The following is a 21,128-nucleotide window of genomic DNA, read 5'->3' on the forward strand; positions in this document are numbered from 1 at the left end:
ATTTGGTACCTGGTACTAGGCCGGTGTCAATGGCTCCGTACCGTATGTCTGCTGTTGAGTTAACTGAATTGAAGAGTCAGTTGGAAGATCTGTTGGATAAGAAATTTATTCGTCCGAGTGTGTCACCGTGGGGTGCACCAGTGTTATTGGTTAAGAAGAAAGAAGGTACTATGAGGTTGTGTGTGGACTACAGGCAACTGAATAAAGTGACGATCAAGAATCGGTATCCTTTGCCGAGGATTGATGATTTGATGGATCAGTTGGTTGGTGCGAGTGTGTTCAGCAAAATAGATTTGAGATCGGGGTATCATCAGATACGTGTGAAAACTGAGGATATTCAGAAGACTGCTTTCAGAACAAGGTATGGACATTATGAGTATTCTGTAATGCCTTTTGGTGTAACTAATGCGCCTGGAGTGTTTATGGAGTATATGAATAGGATTTTCCATCCGTACCTAGATCAGTTTGTTGTGGTGTTTATTGACGATATTTTGGTGTATTCGAAATCTGAAGAAGAACATGCTGAGCATTTGAGAGTGGTTTTAGGAGTTCTACGAGAAAAGAAGTTATTTGCTAAACTGTCAAAGTGTGAATTTTGGTTAGAAGAGGTTAGTTTTCTTGGTCATGTGATTTCAAGAGATGGTGTTGCTGTTGATCCTTCTAAGATAGAAGCGGTGTCTAAGTGGGAAGCTCCGAAGTCAGTTTCGGAGATAAGGAGTTTTCTTGGTTTGGCTGGTTATTATAGGAAGTTCATCGAGGGATTTTCTAAGTTGGCGTTACCGTTGACGATGTTGACTAGAAAGGGGCAAGCGTTTGTTTGGGACTCAAAATGTGAAGAAGGTTTCCAAGAGTTAAAGAGAAGGTTAACTACTGCTCCTATTCTGATATTACCAAGTCCATCGGAACCATTTGAGGTTTACTGTGATGCTTCATTGTTGGGTTTGGGTGGGGTTTTGATGCAGAATAAGCAGGTTGTAGCTTATGCTTCGAGACAACTGAAGGTTCATGAGAGGAACTATCCGACACACAATTTAGAGTTGGCAGCTGTGGTATTTGTTCTGAAGTTATGGAGGCATTACTTGTACGGGTCAAGATTTGAGGTTTTCAGTGACCATAAAAGTTTAAAGTATTTGTTTGATCAAAAAGAGCTGAATATGAGACAGAGGAGATGGTTAGAATTTCTGAAGGATTATGACTTTGGTTTGAATTACCATCTGGGTAAAGCAAACGTAGTGGCTGATGCATTGAGTCGGAAATCATTGCATATGTCTATGTTAATGGTTAAGGAATTGGATTTAATTGAGCAGTTTAGAGACTTGAGCTTGGTGTGTGAGAGTACTCACAATAGTGTTAAATTGGGAATGTTGAAGTTAACGAGTGGTATTCTGGATGAGATTAGAGAGGGTCAGAAATCCGATTTGCTTTTGGTTGATAAGTTGACTCTAGTGAATCAAGGTCAAGGTGGTGAATTCAGAGTTGATGAGAATGGTGTTTTGAAATTTGGTAATCGGGTGTGTATTCCGGATGTTACCGAACTTAAGAAGAGTATTCTTGAGGAAGGACATCGTAGTGGCCTGAGTATTCATCCTGGGGCTACGAAGATGTATCATGATTTGAAAAAGTTATTTTGGTGGCCGGGAATGAAAAGAGAAATTGCGAGTTTTGTTTATTCTTGTTTGACTTGTCAGAAGTCAAAGATTGAGCATCAGAAGCCGTCTGGGCTAATGCAACCGTTGGCTATTCCAGAGTGGAAGTGGGATAGTATCAGTATGGATTTTGTTTCTGGTTTACCGAGGACAATTAAGAATTTTGAAGCTATTTGGGTGATTGTTGACAGATTGACAAAATCGGCTCATTTCATTCCGATCAGAATGGATTATCCGTTAGAGAGATTAGCTGAGTTGTATATTGAGAAAATTGTAAGTTTGCATGGTATTCCGTCGAGTATTGTTTCGGACAGAGATCCTAGATTTACATCGAAGTTCTGGGAAGGTTTGCAGAGGGCTTTGGGAACTAAGCTGAGATTGAGTTCTGCATATCATCCGCAGACTGATGGTCAGACTGAGAGGACGATTCAGTCACTGGAGGATCTTTTGAGGGCTTGTGTTTTGGAAAAGGGAGGTGCTTGGGATTGTTATTTACCTTTGATTGAGTTTACCTACAACAATAGTTTTCATTCGAGCATTGGTATGGCACCGTTTGAAGCTTTGTATGGTAGGAGATGTCGGACACCTTTATGTTGGTATGAGTCCGGTGAGAGTGCTGTGGTTGGACCGGAGATTGTTCAACAAACTACGGAAAAGATTAAGATGATTCAGGAGAAGATGAGGATTGCTCAGAGTCGTCAGAAGAGTTATCACGACAAGAGGAGGAAGTCACTTGAGTTCCAAGAGGGAGATCATGTGTTTCTTCGTGTTACTCCGATAACTGGGATTGGTCGAGCTTTGAAGTCGAAGAAGTTGACACCTCGATTTATTGGTCCTTACCAGATTTTGGAGAGGATAGGGGAGGTAGCCTATCGTGTCGCTTTACCGCCGTCACTTGCGAATTTGCATGAGGTTTTTCATGTGTCTCAGTTGAGGAGGTATATTCCTGATCCGTCGCATGTGGTCCAAGTAGATGATGTACAGGTGAGAGATAACTTGACTGTTGAAACATCACCTATGAGGATCGAGGATCGAGAGTTGAAGCAGTTGCGGGGTAAAGAGATTGCTTTGGTAAAGGTAGCTTGGGGAGGACCAGCAAGTGGCAATGTGACTTGGGAACTTGAGAGTCAGATGAAGGAGTCTTATCCAGAGTTATTCGCTTGAGGTATGTTTTCGAGGACGAAAACTCTTTTAGTGGGGGAGAGTTGTAACACCCCGATAAAAATATGATAATTATTTAATTTAAGTTAATAGTATATTTATTAATTTAATTAAATAATTGGATTATTATTGGAATATTATTGGAATTATTATTATTGGAATAATAATTATTGGAAAGTATATAAGTGGGAAATAAGAAAAGAGTTTCATTTTTTTTGGAAAAGAGGGTTTTACGTGAAAAGCAGAGAAGCGGCTGAAAAGGGAGAAAGGGCAAGGAGGAAGAGCAAGAGAGCAAGGGTTGAAGAACGGAAAAGATTGGAGCTTAGGGATTGCCGGATTAACTCTGGTAAGGGGGGTTTATCGTCGTTTAATGGGTATTATGGGTTAACATGTAATGGATAGTGATAAACCGTTGAATTGACCCTAATTGGGATGTTGAATGCTGAAAAATTGTGTTGGATAAGTTGTGTTAAAGCTGTAATGGAATCTGTATTTGTGTGAGTTGTGATTTCCCGAACGTATAGCTTTTTACGGAATCGGAATCGGAGGTCCGGAAGTCCTCCAACGACGGAAAATGCGGAGAATTCTGCATTCTGCTTCGTGTTAGCGCAGGAACAGCTTTCTGTCTTGCGTTAACCGGTTAACCCAGGGCGTTAACCGGTTAACACTATTAGGAATTGTGAAGTATTGTTGTTTTGCTTGCGTTAACCGGTTAACCCAGGGCGTTAACCGGTTAACACTGTTGTGATTTCTGAGAAATTGCTGTTCTGTCTGCGTTAACCGGTTAACCCAGGGCGTTAACCGATTAACACTGTTGAGTTTTGCCAGAAAGCGTGTTCTGTGTTGCGTTAACCGGTTAACCCAGGGCGTTAACCGGTTAACACTGTTGGAAATTGGAAAAATTAATATTTGAATAATGTGTGCATAATTGGTGTTTGGCCTATATTGGCGTATGATGTAATAGGGATTAATTCCCGCTGTTTTGAGCAGTATAGGTATTAGTGGAGTGTGCTAATCCTGTGATTAATTATTTGACATGATATGATGTTTTAATACGTGTGTTGATGAATGTATGATGGTATGCATAATGCTGTGAATGTATATGTTATGTATGCAATTGTGAATGGACTGTTTATGGCTTAGAGTGTGAGCATATGTCCATTGTGGATTATTGTTGATGATTTTGCATTGCTAGGTGATTTAGCATGCATATTGTGGCCTTTATGGTGGTAGCTAATTCCCATGGTGAGGAATTAGTGAGTTAGTCATTATGGACTGTTGTTGATGTTTGCATGCTAGGTGAATTAGCGTGCATAGCATAGCCCTTGGGGTGGTAGCTAATTCCCATGGTGAGGAATTAGTGAGTGAGTCACTAGGTCTCAAATGAGTGAGACTAGTGAGCTTGGTAGCCGTATCTGGATTTGATCGGTGAGGTTGAACTATATGTTCACGAATAGTCGGTACCGCATGCATGGAGTCTCATTGCATAATGTATGTATTGTGTATAATATGAATGGATGTGTTCCAATATTATACGTGTGTTTTGATGTTTATGTTGAGTATGATTATGAGTATGAGTTGATGTTGCCGTTACTGAATGTGTGATGTAATTAGGGTGATTAATGTGTTATTTACTTAGCATTACATGATATTTTATAATGCTTTTTATATCGATTGAGGAACTCACCCTTACAACTATTTTTCAGGTAACGAGCAGTGATTGAGTAGGAGCTAGTGCTTGAAGTCTAGTGTAGTTCCTTAGTGGGTCATGCTCTGGTAGATGTAACATCGGGATGGGATGTTTTAAATGTTTTATTGTTGGTTGTGAACCAGTTTACATGTAATATGCTACATGTTTTGCATGATTGATTAAATCTCTATCCGCTGCGTATTGTGCAAATGCTTTATGTTTTGAATTAATAAAAGAGCATGACAGTTATCATGGTGAATGGTGTGAAGTAATTGTGTGACACCCTTAATTGCATATTTACTCTGATTGATATATGTTGTTATTTTAATTAAACTTTTGGGGTATTTTAGAAGGGTGTTACATATACCCTGACTTTTGGTTTCAAACTATATTGTTTCAGTCACTTGTTACCAAAACCCTGATTCTTTGAGTTTGGTCATTCATTCGACACATCTCTATGATACATTCTTATTCAACCTTCATTCATTTCACGTGATATATCAGTAATATTTAAGCCAAATACACTATCTCTTTGTGCTCCTTTTTGCGTCCCCTTGTGAACCAAGAGATGTTTGGGATCGTGCCCAAACACTTATTTCTTCGTGTTTTCAGTGTTACCCTATAGAGGCAGCCATGCTAGCCCACGTACTGGTAATAGCCACCTTACTCTTGGATTCATATTTTCACCCTTGTTGGAGCTCAAAACACTATCCTTTGGTTTAGACCATACCTTGATCACAATTCTTTTCACCTCCTGTCACTAGTTCTTTGAACTACGGAGCTCTAAATTCCTCATTGCACTATAAGGATACGTAGGCATGACGAGTCTAATCCTCACCGAGCACTCTATCTATTTTTTTCTTTCCTTTTCCCATTCTTTCGGGAGTAATCTTTAGATAACACATATTCGAGCGAGAACAATCAAAACGGTTCCCATGGAGTACCGTGGATGTTAGGGGTGCTAATATCTTCCCCTTACATAACCGACTTCCTTGCCCAACATATCTCTTTCCCCGGGTTTTATCGATGTTTTCCCTTTTCTTCGGGAATAAATAAAGTTTGATGGTGACTTTGTTATATGTTCGAGCGTGCGATATGTTCGGGTATATTTCCGCTAGCTTTAGATGGATATTCTCATCTCCGGTCTTCTACCCAGTAAAAGGTAGTTGTAAATCCTTCTTTCTCGGCGAGTCTATCCTTGATATATTTACCTTAACCGGTAATATAAATTCTTTGCGACAAGTTTATCCTTGATATGTTCACCTTAATCAGTGACGAATACTCTCGTCTTTGGTCTTATTCCCAGTAACTGGTAGTTGTAAATCCTATTTCTTTTTGGTGGTTTATCCTTGATATGTTCATCTTAACCAGTGACATATATTATTCCTTCCGAGTTTATCTTTGATATGTTCACCTTAACCGGTGACGGATATTCTTTCTTCAGTCTTCTACCAGTAACTGGTAGTTGTAAATTCCATTTATCCCCGACAGTCTATTCTTGATATGTTCACCTTAACCGGTGATAAATATTGTTCCTTCTGAGTTTATCCTTGATATGTTCACCTTAACCAATGAAGAATATTCTCATTTTTGGTCTTCTGCCCAGTGACAGGTAGTTGTAAATCCTATTTCTTCATTTTCCCTAGTAGGCTATTCTTACCCAGTAATCGGTAATGGATATTCCTCATTTTCCTCAGTGAGTCATCCTTGATATGTTTACCTTAACCGGTAATGAATGTCCCTTTGTCCGAGTGTATTATCTTCCTACCTAGTAACAGGTGGTAGATAATATATCTCTTTTAGTCTTGTGTTGAAGATTTCTTCTTCCCCAATTGAGTTCGGATTCGTATTTCTTCGTGAAATTGAATTTCCTTTTGGTGTTTGGGTATTTCAGCTTTGTTCTGATTTACGCCTTTCCCCAGTTTTTGTTTCTTGTTGTGTTGGTGTTATCCCTATACATGCAAATTCTTTTTCCCGATGCGAGTCTCTCCATTGATTTATTTTCATGGTAATCCCCTCGTGTCTCCAGTAGTTTTTAAGTCATAGCCTGGCCTAGGTATAGCTCTTTATCCCCTAGAGTCCCTGTCTCCTCAGTGAGTTTTCCTTATGTAGTGATTTGTGCTCCTATGTACTTTCATTATCTCCTGGATTCTTTTCCTTTGTGGCAATATATTCCCCACAAAGATTATTTTTACATTCATAACATATGCATCATGAGGTCTCTTAGGGACCAAAATTTGTTTCTTGTTGTTATTATTTAAGTCCATTCTACCGCATTGATACAAAGATTTTAACCTTCACATCCCCGGATAAAATGACCTTAAATAGGGGAAGCTGTAAGTCCCCAATTTTGACCCCTAAGATCCCTCATGCCATCTCATTAACATGGCATTTGCATTGGGATCACACCTTGGTATCCTCCTCACCTATCATTCATTGGGTTTGCATTGGGAAAGATCACCAAGCATTTGTGATTGTATCATACTTTATTTTTCTTTGTTTTACTAACCAAAATCCAAAAATATGTCTAGTGTAGCTTTGTTTTTTTTTGTAGGTAGTGTGTGTATCCACTTGTGCCTCATCAAGCTCATAACTAGGATTTGAGACCCTCAATTCAAGGGATCAAGTTAGCAAGGGTCCATTTTGGTTCAAATCATAATATATGGATCCCCATGTTCTTTATTTGTCATTTTAATCAAGAATTCATCAAGAGTTTGAAGCTTGTTTATCTAGGAAGCCCTAACTCATCTGGGTGTCTTATGTGCCTTCCTCAACAAGTTTCTTCAACAATTGGTCAAAGACATAAAAGGATACTAAATTTTCCCTCATCCTAAGCATATATGATCCTTCATGAAACCCTCAAAGCAAAGGAACTTCAAGTTTGCAAGTTGGTTTAAGGAGGTTGACCAGAGAAAGTCAACTGGTCAAATCTAGGGTTCCCTAGACCCTATCTCCTACAATATTAATCATATGAAGGTAATTTTTCTTGGGTTCCAAAGAGCTAATTTTGCGTGGAAAGTCTTTTTTTATGGTGAAAGATTATATGTCATTTTGTTTGTGCCCTAGAGAGAAGGTCAACTTCCAAGAACCATAACTTCCTCAGTTTTTATTATATAAAGGTCATCCAAGTTTCATAATTAAATTCAATATGTCTTATACAACTTTGATTCTTTGAGAAAGATTAAGTTACACTTGCAAGGGAATGTTCCAATGAGGAAACATTATAGGTCCATTTGGGTCATCATCATTGAACAAGCAATTTTCCTCAACTTCTAAAATCCATAACTCTATCATGCAAGCTCCAAATGGTGTCAAATTTGTTACCAAATTTAATATAATTGAAAGAGCTACAATTTTAAAGAAGTAACTAAAGTCTTTTAAAGCTCATAGCAAAAGTTATTCAAGGTGAAAAAAGGGGTCATTCGATTTTAAAGAAATTTTCAAGTATGTTTGATTCCTCCAACTTTCAGACCCTAATTGATCATGATCCAAGCTTCAAATGGAAAAAGTCCCAACATTAAAGTTATTCCCCTTGATGGTATCTTTCCAAACACTTCAACAGTTCATTAGCCTTCATTATTAAAGTTATTCCTAACACTTCCATAGCCCTCATTGAAAGAACACCTTGAAGATTTCTTTAAATCGAGTTTTAGTTCAAATTCTGTTTGTGAACTAAAACTCCAAGGGTTCATATCCCTTTTCATCTCAAACATCTCCTGCAAGTAAGAGGAAGCAAGGCCAATTGGATTTGAATCGAGATCTAGCTCAGAATTCATCACCCGAAGCTGAAATTTCTCAGTTTTCCTTCTTTAATTCTCCCTCATTTCTCTACCTTTTTGATTGATTTTTGGTTGCCTGAAGTCTTACCAATGTAGGAAATAATATTGAGTTGCTTTGAGGTTAAATCGAAGAAACTCAGTTATGAAACCACATTTTTTACTCCACATATCTTTTTATATAGGGAGAGTTGGAGAAATTGGAGGTCAGATTCGAGATCCTGACATTTTTCTCTTTAATTTGATGTATGATCCACAAATTTTGGTGACATTTTTTATGGACCAGTACGGCGAGGGTGACCGGAGAAGATGACCGGAGCTAGGGCTCCGGTGATGCACTGGTCCAATCCAGGCCATCTGATCCTTAGTCCATGTTCTAATCTCCTCCATCCAATCTGATTACCATACACATGTGTTGACTGAGATGCAGGGTGGACTTGATGCGCGTGGCCATCAGATCTTCCACCTTAATTAATGAGGGAGATCTGATGACCCTTATTTTATTGATTTATCTGATTTTCTATTTTAGTATTTTAAATAGCCTTTTCTAATTTAATTCATTATAAATCCAATTTTAATCCAAAAATATGGGAATTTCACAAAAAAAAAAACAAATAATTTCCTCTTCCATTTTTTGAATTAAAAATATTATTTTGGATTGGACTTGATATTTTTAGTGAATTTAATGATTTTTGACTTGTTTTTAATTGATTTTAAATACTTTTGACTTTTCAAAAATGCAAAAAAATATTAGTCCAAGGTCCTTTGACCTTGTTTGACATATGATAAATCTCTTGGCCATTTATTTGGGGATTTGAGGGTTTTTCCCCTTTTAAAAATTATTTTTCTTCATTTAAAAATTGAATTTAATTTGTTTAATTACTTTATTATTTTGTTGAACTATTTGATTGACTTTGTATTGACTCATCTTCTGTTTGGCCTTGATCTTGGTTGAATTGGACTTCAATTTGATCAATACTCTTGGATTTAGGGGGTTTATGAAGTTTAAACTTCATCCCTCAAGATGAATGGATAGTATTGATCAAGTGAGTTTCATCCCTTGGTCAATTTGGGATTCTATTTCACCTCATCTCTTCATCTTCATCTCTTTCTTTCCCAATCCATCCATGGCCAATGATTTCTCAAAGATCAAATACTAGTTGATTCATCAATGACTTTGTGTCAAATGAATTAACATGAGCTTCATTGAGATAGGTTCATCCCATTTTATTTTTGTGTGTGGTATGCTTTAGGAACTTGGTTCTTTGTACCTTGTCTCTAGCATGCATTAACACCAATATTATTATTGCCCGACCTCAGATAGTTGTGACTTCTACATAGGCCCAATTACGATTTCTTAACATAGAGCCAAATTTTCCTCGAAAGCAATATCATTTTTGTTAGTGAGATTCTAAGTCTCCCATTCACCATAGTATTGTGTGAAAATTTGACCTCTTTTTCATTTATGGGAGGTAGTGACATACTTGTTGATGTTTTCTAAGTTGTATCCCTTCTCATGAATGATATCTAGGTTCAATCTTCATTCTTATGAGTGGATGGTTGAGTGTTCTCCAAAGAATGACTTAAACAATTGTTTCTTCCACTAACATTTCACTAACATTTGTTTGTATTGACTTTATTTTTTAATGCCATTTACTTAATGCAATTTAAATTTTAGCACTTTATCATTCATTGTCATTTCTATTCATGCAAGATGTTTATGTTTTAGTCATTTTCACTTTCCTCACTTGAGCCATATTTTGTGCTTGTATTATTTTGTGTGCTTGTGATTTTGTTTTGTTTGTGGTCTTAGGACATTAAAATACCTAATAACAAAAAAAAACCTAAAAAATATGTTGGTGGACTATTGGACCTCTACCCTTGACTTCGTTTGAATCCTTGGACTTAGAGTATGCAACATCCCTGAGCTATGGAAAGGACTTGGCCAATGTCATCATTTGAGACTGAGTTATCTTGGCCAATGCCATTCATCTGTTACAAGTCTTGAGAGACTCCTTTGATTTATTTGTTATATTTATTCTCTCTTGTCTAGATTTATTATTTTGATCTTATTGATATAATCTGATATTTCTCTATGAGTATGTTTAAAGGGATATTTCATTTGATACATGTAAAAGACATTGAAGACTGCTTGCTTTTGGAGTTGCTTGCTAGGATGTTTGGTTATCTTTATTTGATACCATTTGGCCTTCTCATTTAATTACTTGGATGATTATGCTCGTTGCTTGCTCAATAAGTCCAAAGGAAATGAGTTTCTATCTGACACTATTGTCTTGTGAGTGCTTCCCATTGGTTAGATTTTTTCAACTCTAAACTTTTAAATCATGTCTAAGATAGTCCCTTCATCTCCTCCGCTCCTTCTTTAATTTCAAAATCTCTCCCTCATTTTAAAACCTTTTTTGTTTGTGTTTTCAACTTAGACTTGTTTTAATGAGTAGAAACTTTGGCCTTATGCCATTGTTTTTTAAAATATTTTCTTAAATCAAACTTGTAAATAAACTTAATCATAGTGACTTTAATTCCAAAAAGATTAAAAGAACTAACAACCTCCTCTAATCCTTTTGGCCACTTTGTGCCTTTTCTTTTTAAACTTTTCAAAAAAGAGTATTTAGATTTGAGTTATCTTTGGTTGAGATATAATTATCTCTTTCCATGATATATTGATTATAAGTCTTTCCATTTATTAGGGGTTAGTGGCATACTTGTTGATTAAATCCAAGTTGGAACCCTCCCTCTTAAATGTTGTAAAGCACTCATTATCGGTGGATGTTTGGTTGAGTATTCTCCCATTGATAACAAAAGATCTTTAAGCTTTTGTTAAAACCAATCCACCCATCTTTGAAGTTTTTACCACGAACTACAAGGTTTTGATCCCTCACTTTTATGTTGGTACGTAGGCATAAGACCGAAGGTCTTGTCAAACACAAAAATATAATAAATGAATTCTTTTCTCATCCCCACATTCAAGTTTAAGCAAACATATTTTCAACTAAAATACTTGCACACAAAAAAGGGCTCCCTAGGAGTACCTAGGATACTTTGGGTGTTAATACCTTCCCTCCGTGTAACCAACTCCCTTACCTGTAATCTCTGACATTTTATTAGTTTTGATTTGAAAGCTTCTTATCTTTGGGTTTTGTTCGTACTTTCCCCTTTTCCTTTGGAAACAATAAAAGCACGGTGGCGACTCTGGTTTTATTTACGTTGAGCTAACCAATATCTCAGTGGTAATGAATTTACCGCTACAGAACCCCTCAATAAATCTTCTGCAGTAGCCATCCAAACTAAGGAAACTTCGAATCTCAAAAACTGTCTTCGGAGCCTCCCACTGAAGTACCACATTAATCTTCACCGAATCAACAACTATACCACCACCTGAAATTACATGTTCGATAAAGTTCATTTCTCGTAACCAGAACTCACATTTAGATAACTTGGCATATAATTTCTTCTCTCTCAACACTTGTAGTACCACACGGAGATGCTCCGCATGATCCTCATTTGATTTAGAATACACCAATATATCATCAATGAACACCACAACAAACTAATCCAGATAAGGATGGAAAATATGATTCATGTATTCCATAAACACGCAGGGAGCATTAGACACCCCGAACAGCATCACAAAGTACTCATAATAACCTTATTGAGTTCTAAATGCCGTCTCTAGAATATCTTCTCTTTTCACTCGGATCTGGTGATAGCTTAACCTTAAGTCAATCTTACTAAACATACAATCCCCCACCAAATGATCCATTAGATCATCAGTTCTATTTAGATGGAGGTAATCAACACATAATTGCATACTCCCATCATTTTTCTTTACAAGCAACACTGGCGCTCCCCAAGGTGATACACTTGGTCTGACAAATCTCTTCTCAAGCAATTCTTCTAACTACTTCTTTAGTTCACTTGGCTCTGATGGAGACATTCTGTAAGGAGTCATCGACACAGGTATAGTATCAGATATTAAATCTATGGAGAATTTAAATTCTCTTTTTGGAGGTAAATCACTGATGTCGTCGGGAAATACATCTAGAAAATCACAGACTACCCGTAGATTACCGACCACTTCTCCCGTCTCGAATTTCAAGGAAGCAAACATAGCAAATACCTGCTCTTCACCTTTCAAGAACTTTTCCACCTGACTAGCGAAAATAAACATAGAATCTTCCTCTGTAACTAAATATGGAAAAAGCACATACTTGTTGTAAAAGTTGATGTAAACGTGGTTGAATGCCAACCAATTCATACCCAAGATAATATTGAGTCGACTTAATGGTAAGCACACTAAGTCAATTATGAAATCCATGCCATAAACAGTCATAAGACAACGCAAACAAATTATCATAGTAGTCACTGAGCCATTATTTGAAGTATCAATGACCATACGACCATTCATAGAAGACACCTCAAGATTAAACCTTTTCACACAATTAACATATAAGAACGAATGCGTATCACCCATATCAATAAAAGTAACCAAAGGAATTCCATTAATAAAACTTGTACCTATGATGAGATTATCGGAATTTGAAGTATCTGCACCACTAAGAGCAAAAAACCTTCCCTTGAACTTAGTATCAACAGTCTTATTGGACTTCTGGCAGTGAGTACTAATATGACCTTGCTCTCCATAGTTAAAACATGTTACATCAATACTTTTGCATTCAGATGCACGATGACCAACCTTCCCACATCTATAACAAGTCAAAGCAGTAGACTATGGAGAACGATGAACTAGTACTCCACACTTGAAACACTTACCAGGAGTAGAAGCACCTCCCCCACTTTGAGTCTTTGCACCAACAGTTTTTGGTTGAAACCTCTATTTTCCCTTAGCATTTGGAACCACATAAGGTCTGTTATAAATCTGATTACCACTTCTCTTGTCATTGATACTCTTGTAATGACTGGATCTGGCATGATTGTCTTCATCATAAATCCTGCACTTGTTGACCAGAGTGGAAAACTAGAGAATCTCCTGGTAACCAATAAATTGCTTAATCTCTAAACGCAATCCAATATCAAACTTAATGCACTTAAATCCTTTAGCGTCTACATAATTATAATGAGGCCAGAACCGAGACAACTCCTCAAACTTGGCAGCATAGTCCGCAACGGTCATGCTACCCTTCTTCAGTTTGAGAAATTTGATCTCCTTCTTGCTACGAATGTCAGTCGGAAAAAACTTCTCAAGGAACTCTTGCTTGGAAACACCCTAAGTAATATCAGTGCCTGAAGCCTCTATCCTTTGGCGAGCATTATTCCACCAATACTTTACCTCCCCAGACAACATTTGAGTACCAAACAAAACTTATTGAGCATCAAAGCAAGCCATGACTCTAAAAATCTTCTCAATCCCTCGCAGCCAACTCAGAGCACCTATTGGGTCATACCTCTCTTAAAGGTCGGAGGATTGTTTCTTTGAAACCTGTTCAGATCACGGGATCCATCAATAGCACCTCCAATCTGATGATTCAAGTTATTTTGATATGCTATCGCATTAGCCAGTGCTTGCAATGCGTCAGCAATAGCACGATTGTTCCTTTCTACCATTTTTTTGCATACCAGTAAACAAATATTAGAAGAAATACGTATCGACAGATTTATTACACCTATCGCATACTAGGAAATATATATAATTCACAAAAACCTGGTCGGACAGACCGACCTACTATAATACCACTATGTAACACCCTAAACCTCAAATATCAAATATAAAGTATAAAATGCACTACAGGATGTTACTTCAACATAGTTAGATATTGCTCATATATAAAAAGTCATACTCGCAGTGGAACTTAAAATTATTACATCACTATATTATCCAAAGATAAGAAAACAAAGATAAAGTTCAACAGACATCAGAAATCAAATGCATGTCCGATGATGTTACGTAATTAAAGCAATATCCCTATAATACAACGGAAAATAAAAATAAAATGAAAAGATAAGGTGCATAGCCATCTCCCACTCACAAGTAATCATTGTTGCTGATTATCTGTACAACAAGCATCAAATCATAAAAAAAAAGACACAGAAATGGGTGAGAATGATCCTTACAAATGTTAATGGTGAAAATAAACAGCAGGATAGTTAAAAATTTTAAATCAAATTATTCTCACACAACAACATCCATAATGAAATTATAATGCAATGCTAATGCACCAACACCTCATAAAAATGCATGTGGTACCAAGTTTTTGGGTATCAAAGGTGTGTTACTGATATTATCCCACATCATTGGACAACAACCCTAACACCACTGGACCAAAGTCCTATGTCACTTCGTGACAAATGTCCCACATCACTGGGCTGAGGTCCTACGTCACTGGACTGAAGTCCTACCTAATCTCCATACTAGTATGATGCATGAACATGGCAACTCATCAACATAACTCAAAACATCATACACACATCAAAATAATTATTATGCATAAGCATCAATGCCACAACACTTCAAAATATAAGTTTCATTCTTGAACCAACTAAAAAATTATTTATATAATTAAATTCAATAATCATATAATTTCTCAAAATAATTATCACTTTTATATTAATTCAAAAGAGTTATCAAGAAAACTCTACACAACTCTATTAATTCAAAAGAGTTATCAAGAAAACTCTACACAATTCTACAATTATAACAATAATCCTTATTAACTATGTTCTCTAGTAATTTTAATTTCAATGCCAAAATTTTGTCTTATAATTCTATCTATTTGGGTTTTTTTTCCTCAAATTATCAATAAACATTATAGAGAAAATTTTAGCTAAAAATATTAAACAAATATCATTGCAGAATTTTAGATAATTCGATACATCAATGAAATAATATATATATATATATATATATATATATATATATATATATATATATATATATATATATATATATATATATATATATATATATAGAGAGAGAGAGAGAGAGAGAGAGAGAGAGAGAGAGAGAGAGAGAGAGAGAGAGAGAGAGATTAATTACTATACACTATCAGTGTAAAATATTTTACACAATCGATTCATCACCATCAACCGTTTGCATTACTTTATAGATTTTAAAAATAAAAGTCAAACTTATTTCAACATCCAACGGCTATCATTAACTGACAGTGTAAAATCCTTTTACATTATCAGTGTATTTCAATTAAATCCATATATATATATATGGTATACGATTGCTGTAAACATTCAATAATATTATAATAATGAAATAGATAAACCCACAAAGTAACCGATTCATCATATAACAATATCAGTGTAGTATCGACATCTCTTAGAAATCTCGGTGGACCATTCTTTTTTATTAATAAACACACGATAAAAATTTATATTACTATTATAGAAAATTAAAACCCTTAATGCAATCAAGACGTTAGTTTTCTTAGATATGGAATCGCAGTACCAATTTCACTGAAACAAATTCGCTACAAAAATTAAGAATAGTTCCGGCATATGTATACTCTTAAAATTAAAATAAAATAAAATTTAATTGAATCAAATTTGATTTCACATGATTAAACCGACAATCTACAATTTGATAAAATACGCTAAATACAGATTGTATAGATACAACTATTCATTACAAAAATTTCAAAATGGCATAATTTACATATAAACATATTCGTAAGATAAGTGATCTCAGAAATTTTTGGCCAAAATTCATTTGATTAGAAACAAAACCACATACTATTTATAGTAAAAATGTAGAGATATGAGGGTAATGACCCTTAACTATTTTGACTATCCATAACAATCAATTAGTAAAAAAATTCTCCATTCCCCTTATCTCGAAATAGATCGTTTTCACAAATCCTCTATGTATCCTAATTCTTCAAGTTCTTTCCAGCTTGACGATAATTTTTCAGTTTTCTTTTCTCTATATTTTTTGTTTGTTTACAAATACAACATACTCATCTCTTTTGGTCTTTCTTTCCATAATAATAATAATAATAATAATAATAATAATAATAATAATAATAATAATAATAATAATAATTATTATTATTATTATTATTATTATTATTATTATTATTATAATAATAATAACTATAATAATAATAATAATAATAATAATAATAATAATAATAATAAACTATATTAATTTCCTCTAACCCTTCACTTATCTTTTTGACTTTTCCCTTCTATTGTCCTTTCAATTAATACCATTAAGTAATTTTTCAAAATTAAATATCTCAATTAATTATTTTAACTAAATAATTATTTAACTTTAATAATAAAATATTATCACACCTTAAATAATTATTTTATAAATATTTAAATCAATTAAATAAATGTCTAAATAATTATTTAAAATACTAAATTAATTAAATAAATATTTCTACCGTCCCCATTTTCAAAACCAATCAACCCCAATAATTATAAAATTACCAAAATATCCTTAATCATTATAAATAGTTGATAACATCAATAAAATCACACAACAAACACAAAAATAATTAAAAATATCAAAATTTATAAGTCGAGGCGTTACAACCACCCCATGCACATTATCATGATTTTCCTCACTTTCATTCAACTCAGCTTCATTTGCCTCACTTTTATTCAACTCAACTTCATTTGCCTCACTTCCTTCAGCTCAATTTCATTTGCCAAACTTTCCTTCATCTCAGTTTTCTAACTCCTAACCCTTCAACTCCCTATTAATTACTTCTTCATACTTTGCAGCAAACATTTCTTCACTCTCATCTACAATGTCCTTGTGATCTACTTCTATCTCATCAAGAGGACCATCATAATACTCAGGCTGAGATAAAGTGTGTTGAATATGGATATCAACACTTAGATGTACCCTATAAAGATCAGAATTCTCTAAGGCACATTTGTCAGCAACCAATACATTCATCCCAAATGTGGGATCCATGCAATATATTTTCTCTATGGCACTATAACCTAACCCTTTGAAGCAACCTAACAACTCAAAATAACTCCACCTATCAACCTCTATTATCAAATCAACAACTTCTCCTCCTTCGTACACACTAAATTCCTTATCAACGAAATAACCACTATGATGAATTTTTAGATGTATATATTCGTCAATTTCAAACTATACCCTAAAAATAAAATTGCAAAAATAGATGGATTTCAGAAGGATTACAAAAACCATAAACACCTAAACCTAAATCCTAAAACTACAAAGTTTTAGAATTGTAGAAAAATTTCGTGAAACAAACTTGTAGTCAACAATGGTGTCTTCGATTTCACCTTTAAAACAACGTCTCAAATTTTCCTACAATCGCAGCTGATGTATTTGTCAATTGCTCTGCTAGGGTTTGTTCACCAATTGCTCTGTATGTGTTTTTTGAAAAACAACCTTCAGATTCTTTTTTAAGGTATCCTAACTTCCACATCAGCGACACGTATGCGTCACATGTTCACTAAAATTGACTTTGACTAACGGGGCAAACGAAAATGAGTAATGTGGCACTATTTGAACAATTAAAGGATCAACTTGGCCTCTTTTAAAATCGAGGGACCAAAATGGACCTCGGGGTAAAATTAAAGGACCAAACAGGGTAGTTTGCCAAAATTAAGAGGCGTTACTTTATCCATCTCATGGGGTGAGGGTGAACAAAATAGAAACCCGAATTTTCCCCTCCATATTCTAGAGATGCATATTCGGACGCACCTAAATTTTCCCTTCCATAAAAGCAAGTATTTTGGGGTCAAAATTTGACAAGTTGGACCCAAAAACATTTTATTACAACATTATTAACTAAATAACATTACTTTATCCACCCGATGGGGTGAGGGTGAACAAACTAGAAACCTGAATTTTGAAGGTAGAGAAAAACAAGAAATGGGGGGTTTGAATTGTTTTGAGAAAATAAAACTTTTTGGAATTTAGACACACACAGAAACAAATAAATTCAATACATAATTTTATACTGGGTCATTTGAAATTCAAAGCTACTCCAGTCCACCCGGCCAAGGTGATTTCTCCTTCAACAAGGACTTAATCCACTAATCTTGATAGATTACACAAACAAACGTCTATGAGAATAAAGATCTCTTAGCCCTATCAAGTTTACAGACTTCACAAGTCACTTGAGGAAATTTCAGCAATTGAATAGAATTACAATAATGATTAGTGCTTCTAGATAAGCAGAAATTACACAATGTAAAAGCAAAGAATTTGTTCACACGTTGGAGAAACAACTCGTGTGAGAGAATGAAGAATGAATATAATAGGAGTGTTGTATTCGTGTGTTTCACGTCTGTTCTTTAAGAAGCGTTCCATCTTTTATATAGGAGTGATGAGAGGACCGTTGAAGGATGTTAATGTCAGAATATTGGGCAATGATGGATGATTAATATCATTAATCTCTGTGTTCTTTCCAAAATAATTTTGGGGCGCCATAAACTTCTTCTTGAATTAGATTCTTTCCATAAGTGAGTTCCTTCATAGCTAAGTATTCTGAATTAGATGGATTGAACTTCAGAGTCTCTATTCGGACGAGTATCATCAGATAGATGCTTCTTGATGATAGTCTTCAAAGCTTCTTTTCACTTGATTTCATTAGAGCGCAAGACTTTAGATGGATTAATTCTTCCGCTTCAGAGTGTCTGATGTCTCTTGTTTAGTTTACGCTTGCGTTGATCAGAGTCAGAGCTTCTGCTTGCGTATCTTCTAAGTGGTATCTCATAACTTAATTTTGTATCTGACGAGTGTCTATATGATTGTTTTGATTAGAGTCCTGCATACTTAGACAAATTTCGTCAGGGTACTATTTTTGTTTCATCCTTTGTTATCAACAAAATCTTAGAGATACATTGTAGAATTAAATTTGTTCTTACAATCTCCCCCTTTTTGATGATGACAAAACCAGTCAGAGTGATGATGAAACTGTAAATAATATCTCAAAATCAAATAAAAACAAGGGACTCCCCTTAGTTGAATAAACAGATTTCTCAGAAGTTCTTACCAAACTTTCCTTGTGTGGTAGCTGGTTTGTACTTTAGCTACTATCCTGCATAACTTTAGTTCTTATAAATCATTAAGATATTAATGTCCGTAGTGCATTAAGCGGTTTAGATATGTATTTTCATCAGAGTTGTATTAGTTCTCCCCCTTTTTGTCAGACTCAAAAAGACATAAAAGGTAAAACAAGAAACATATATTCATATATAAGAGAAAAAAATTGTACAAATAGGCAGCAATGCAAAAAGGATAGCATAAATCAGAAAGCATAAGGAAAACAAGGAAGAAAACAACAACAAAAAAAAGAGCCTAAGTGCCTAAGGGTTTGGAGGCGGAGGCATCCTTTGGAGCAGTTGAGTTAGCAGGTTCTGAATGTTATTGTTGACGGAATCCTGGTGATATAATCTTGCTCTCACAACTTGTTGTTCCTTTTGCAATTCCTCCAGAGTTTTCAATACTAGAGGGGCGAAACCATAGTTAGATTGCTCCCCCTGAGTCAGAGCATCGGCGCTGGCCTTTGCAGCTTCCTCTACAACAATGCGTGTTGCTTCTTCAACTTCGACTTTTGCTTTTGCCTTAGCTTCAGCAGTAGCATCTTCAACAACATCCTTCTCTTCAGCTTCTCTGATTCGTTGCTCTTCTTCCAGGCGAGCTTTCTCTTCTGCTTCCTTTATGGCATTTTCCTCAGCCTCTCTGACCAAACGATCCTGTAGCCTTACTCCAGCATCTCTGACAAAGTCGTTGTGGACTTGTTCAAAGAGGCCTTTCAGTTTGAAGGCTTCAAAGGTCATCCATCTGATCACTCTATTCTAGTGGATCCTCACTGCAGAGGGATCATCACTGATTCCAGAGTTGACAGATAGAGACTTGATCTTCTCCACTAAAGACTCTGCAAATAAAGTGATTGCTTCTTCTAAGGTGGGGAAGGCAGGTTCTGGTTCAGGGTTGGGGGAAGGGGATGATGGTGGTGTTTGGTTGGTGTCAGCGGAAGTTTGAGGAGTAGGGATGATAATGTCCTCAGAGGTTGGTATGGTGGGAATATCAGAGGCTGGCGGTGGTGTTTGTTCAGGTGGTGAACTAGGTTGTTGTTCAGAGGGTGAAGTTGCTGGTTGTTCAGGAGGTGGTGTTTGTGGTTATTCAGATGGTGGATTTGCTAGTTGTTCTAGGGGTGGTGTTTGAGGTTGTTCAGATGGTGGATTTGCTGGTTGTTCAGGGGATGGTGTTTGAGGTTGTTCAGATGGTGGATTTGCTGGTTGTTCAGGGGGTGGAGTAGTGGCTTCTGGTTCAGGTTATGGTGGTTGTTGTGAGGCAAGAGAACATGCCTAAAGTTGGGCTAATGTGGGGGATTGGGGGTCAGAGGGTTCGGTGTTTGATGAGAGAATGTAGTATGATGGGGATGAAGGTGTAAAAGATGACGGTGAGGTGGTTTCGTTCAGCATTTCTGCTTCAGAAACGAGTAAGGTAGTGGTTAAGAGATTGAATTTTAGAGATGGTGGGTTAGAGGGTTTGGTGGTGGAGGGTGGTGTTTCTGATTGGGTGTAGATGTGAGTGGTTTGGGGAAGAGAAGAAGCAAGTGGCTTTAATTTAAAAGAGCGAGAAGGAGGCAGAGACTTACTTGGAGAATCAGTCAGAGGGACTGGAGGTCTTAACCCAAAAGTTTCTCCCAATTTTTCCTTCTTTTCCTTCTTGGACTTCTTAGATGGATCCCTTTATCTCTTCATGAAATTAGGTGGACGCTCAGGTAGCCAATCCACAGAGAACTCAGAAATATCAACCCATTGGCTCGCAAGGTCTTGCAGATAGTGTGCCACCACTTCTAGAGGGTCAATCTTGGAGAAGAGGTAGAGGCCATTGGGAATATTTCTTTGATCCTTGAGTGCTTC

General features: G+C 36.0%; 2 protein-coding genes across 2 annotated transcripts; one reads left to right on the forward strand and one right to left on the reverse strand.

Moving 5' to 3' along the window:
- Window positions 1-12,192: 12,192 nt before the first annotated feature.
- On the reverse strand, window positions 12,193-13,856 carry LOC127104053 (uncharacterized). The gene is made up of 2 exons (XM_051041270.1): window positions 13,732-13,856; window positions 12,193-12,997 (listed from the first exon to the last, which is right to left on the reverse strand). Exons 1-2 carry the CDS (start codon window positions 13,854-13,856, stop codon window positions 12,193-12,195), a joined length of 930 nt encoding a protein of 309 aa, XP_050897227.1.
- A 6,400-nt stretch (window positions 13,857-20,256) lies between these two features.
- Window positions 20,257-20,787, forward strand: LOC127104054 (uncharacterized). The gene is made up of 3 exons (XM_051041271.1): window positions 20,257-20,401; window positions 20,483-20,533; window positions 20,648-20,787. The coding sequence occupies exons 1-3, from the start codon at window positions 20,257-20,259 to the stop codon at window positions 20,785-20,787; spliced, it is 336 nt and encodes a 111-aa protein (XP_050897228.1).
- Window positions 20,788-21,128: the final 341 nt, after the last annotated feature.

This window comes from Lathyrus oleraceus, chromosome 7 (genome assembly GCF_024323335.1).
Source record: "Lathyrus oleraceus cultivar Zhongwan6 chromosome 7, CAAS_Psat_ZW6_1.0, whole genome shotgun sequence".
Lineage (NCBI taxonomy): Eukaryota > Viridiplantae > Streptophyta > Magnoliopsida > Fabales > Fabaceae > Lathyrus > Lathyrus oleraceus.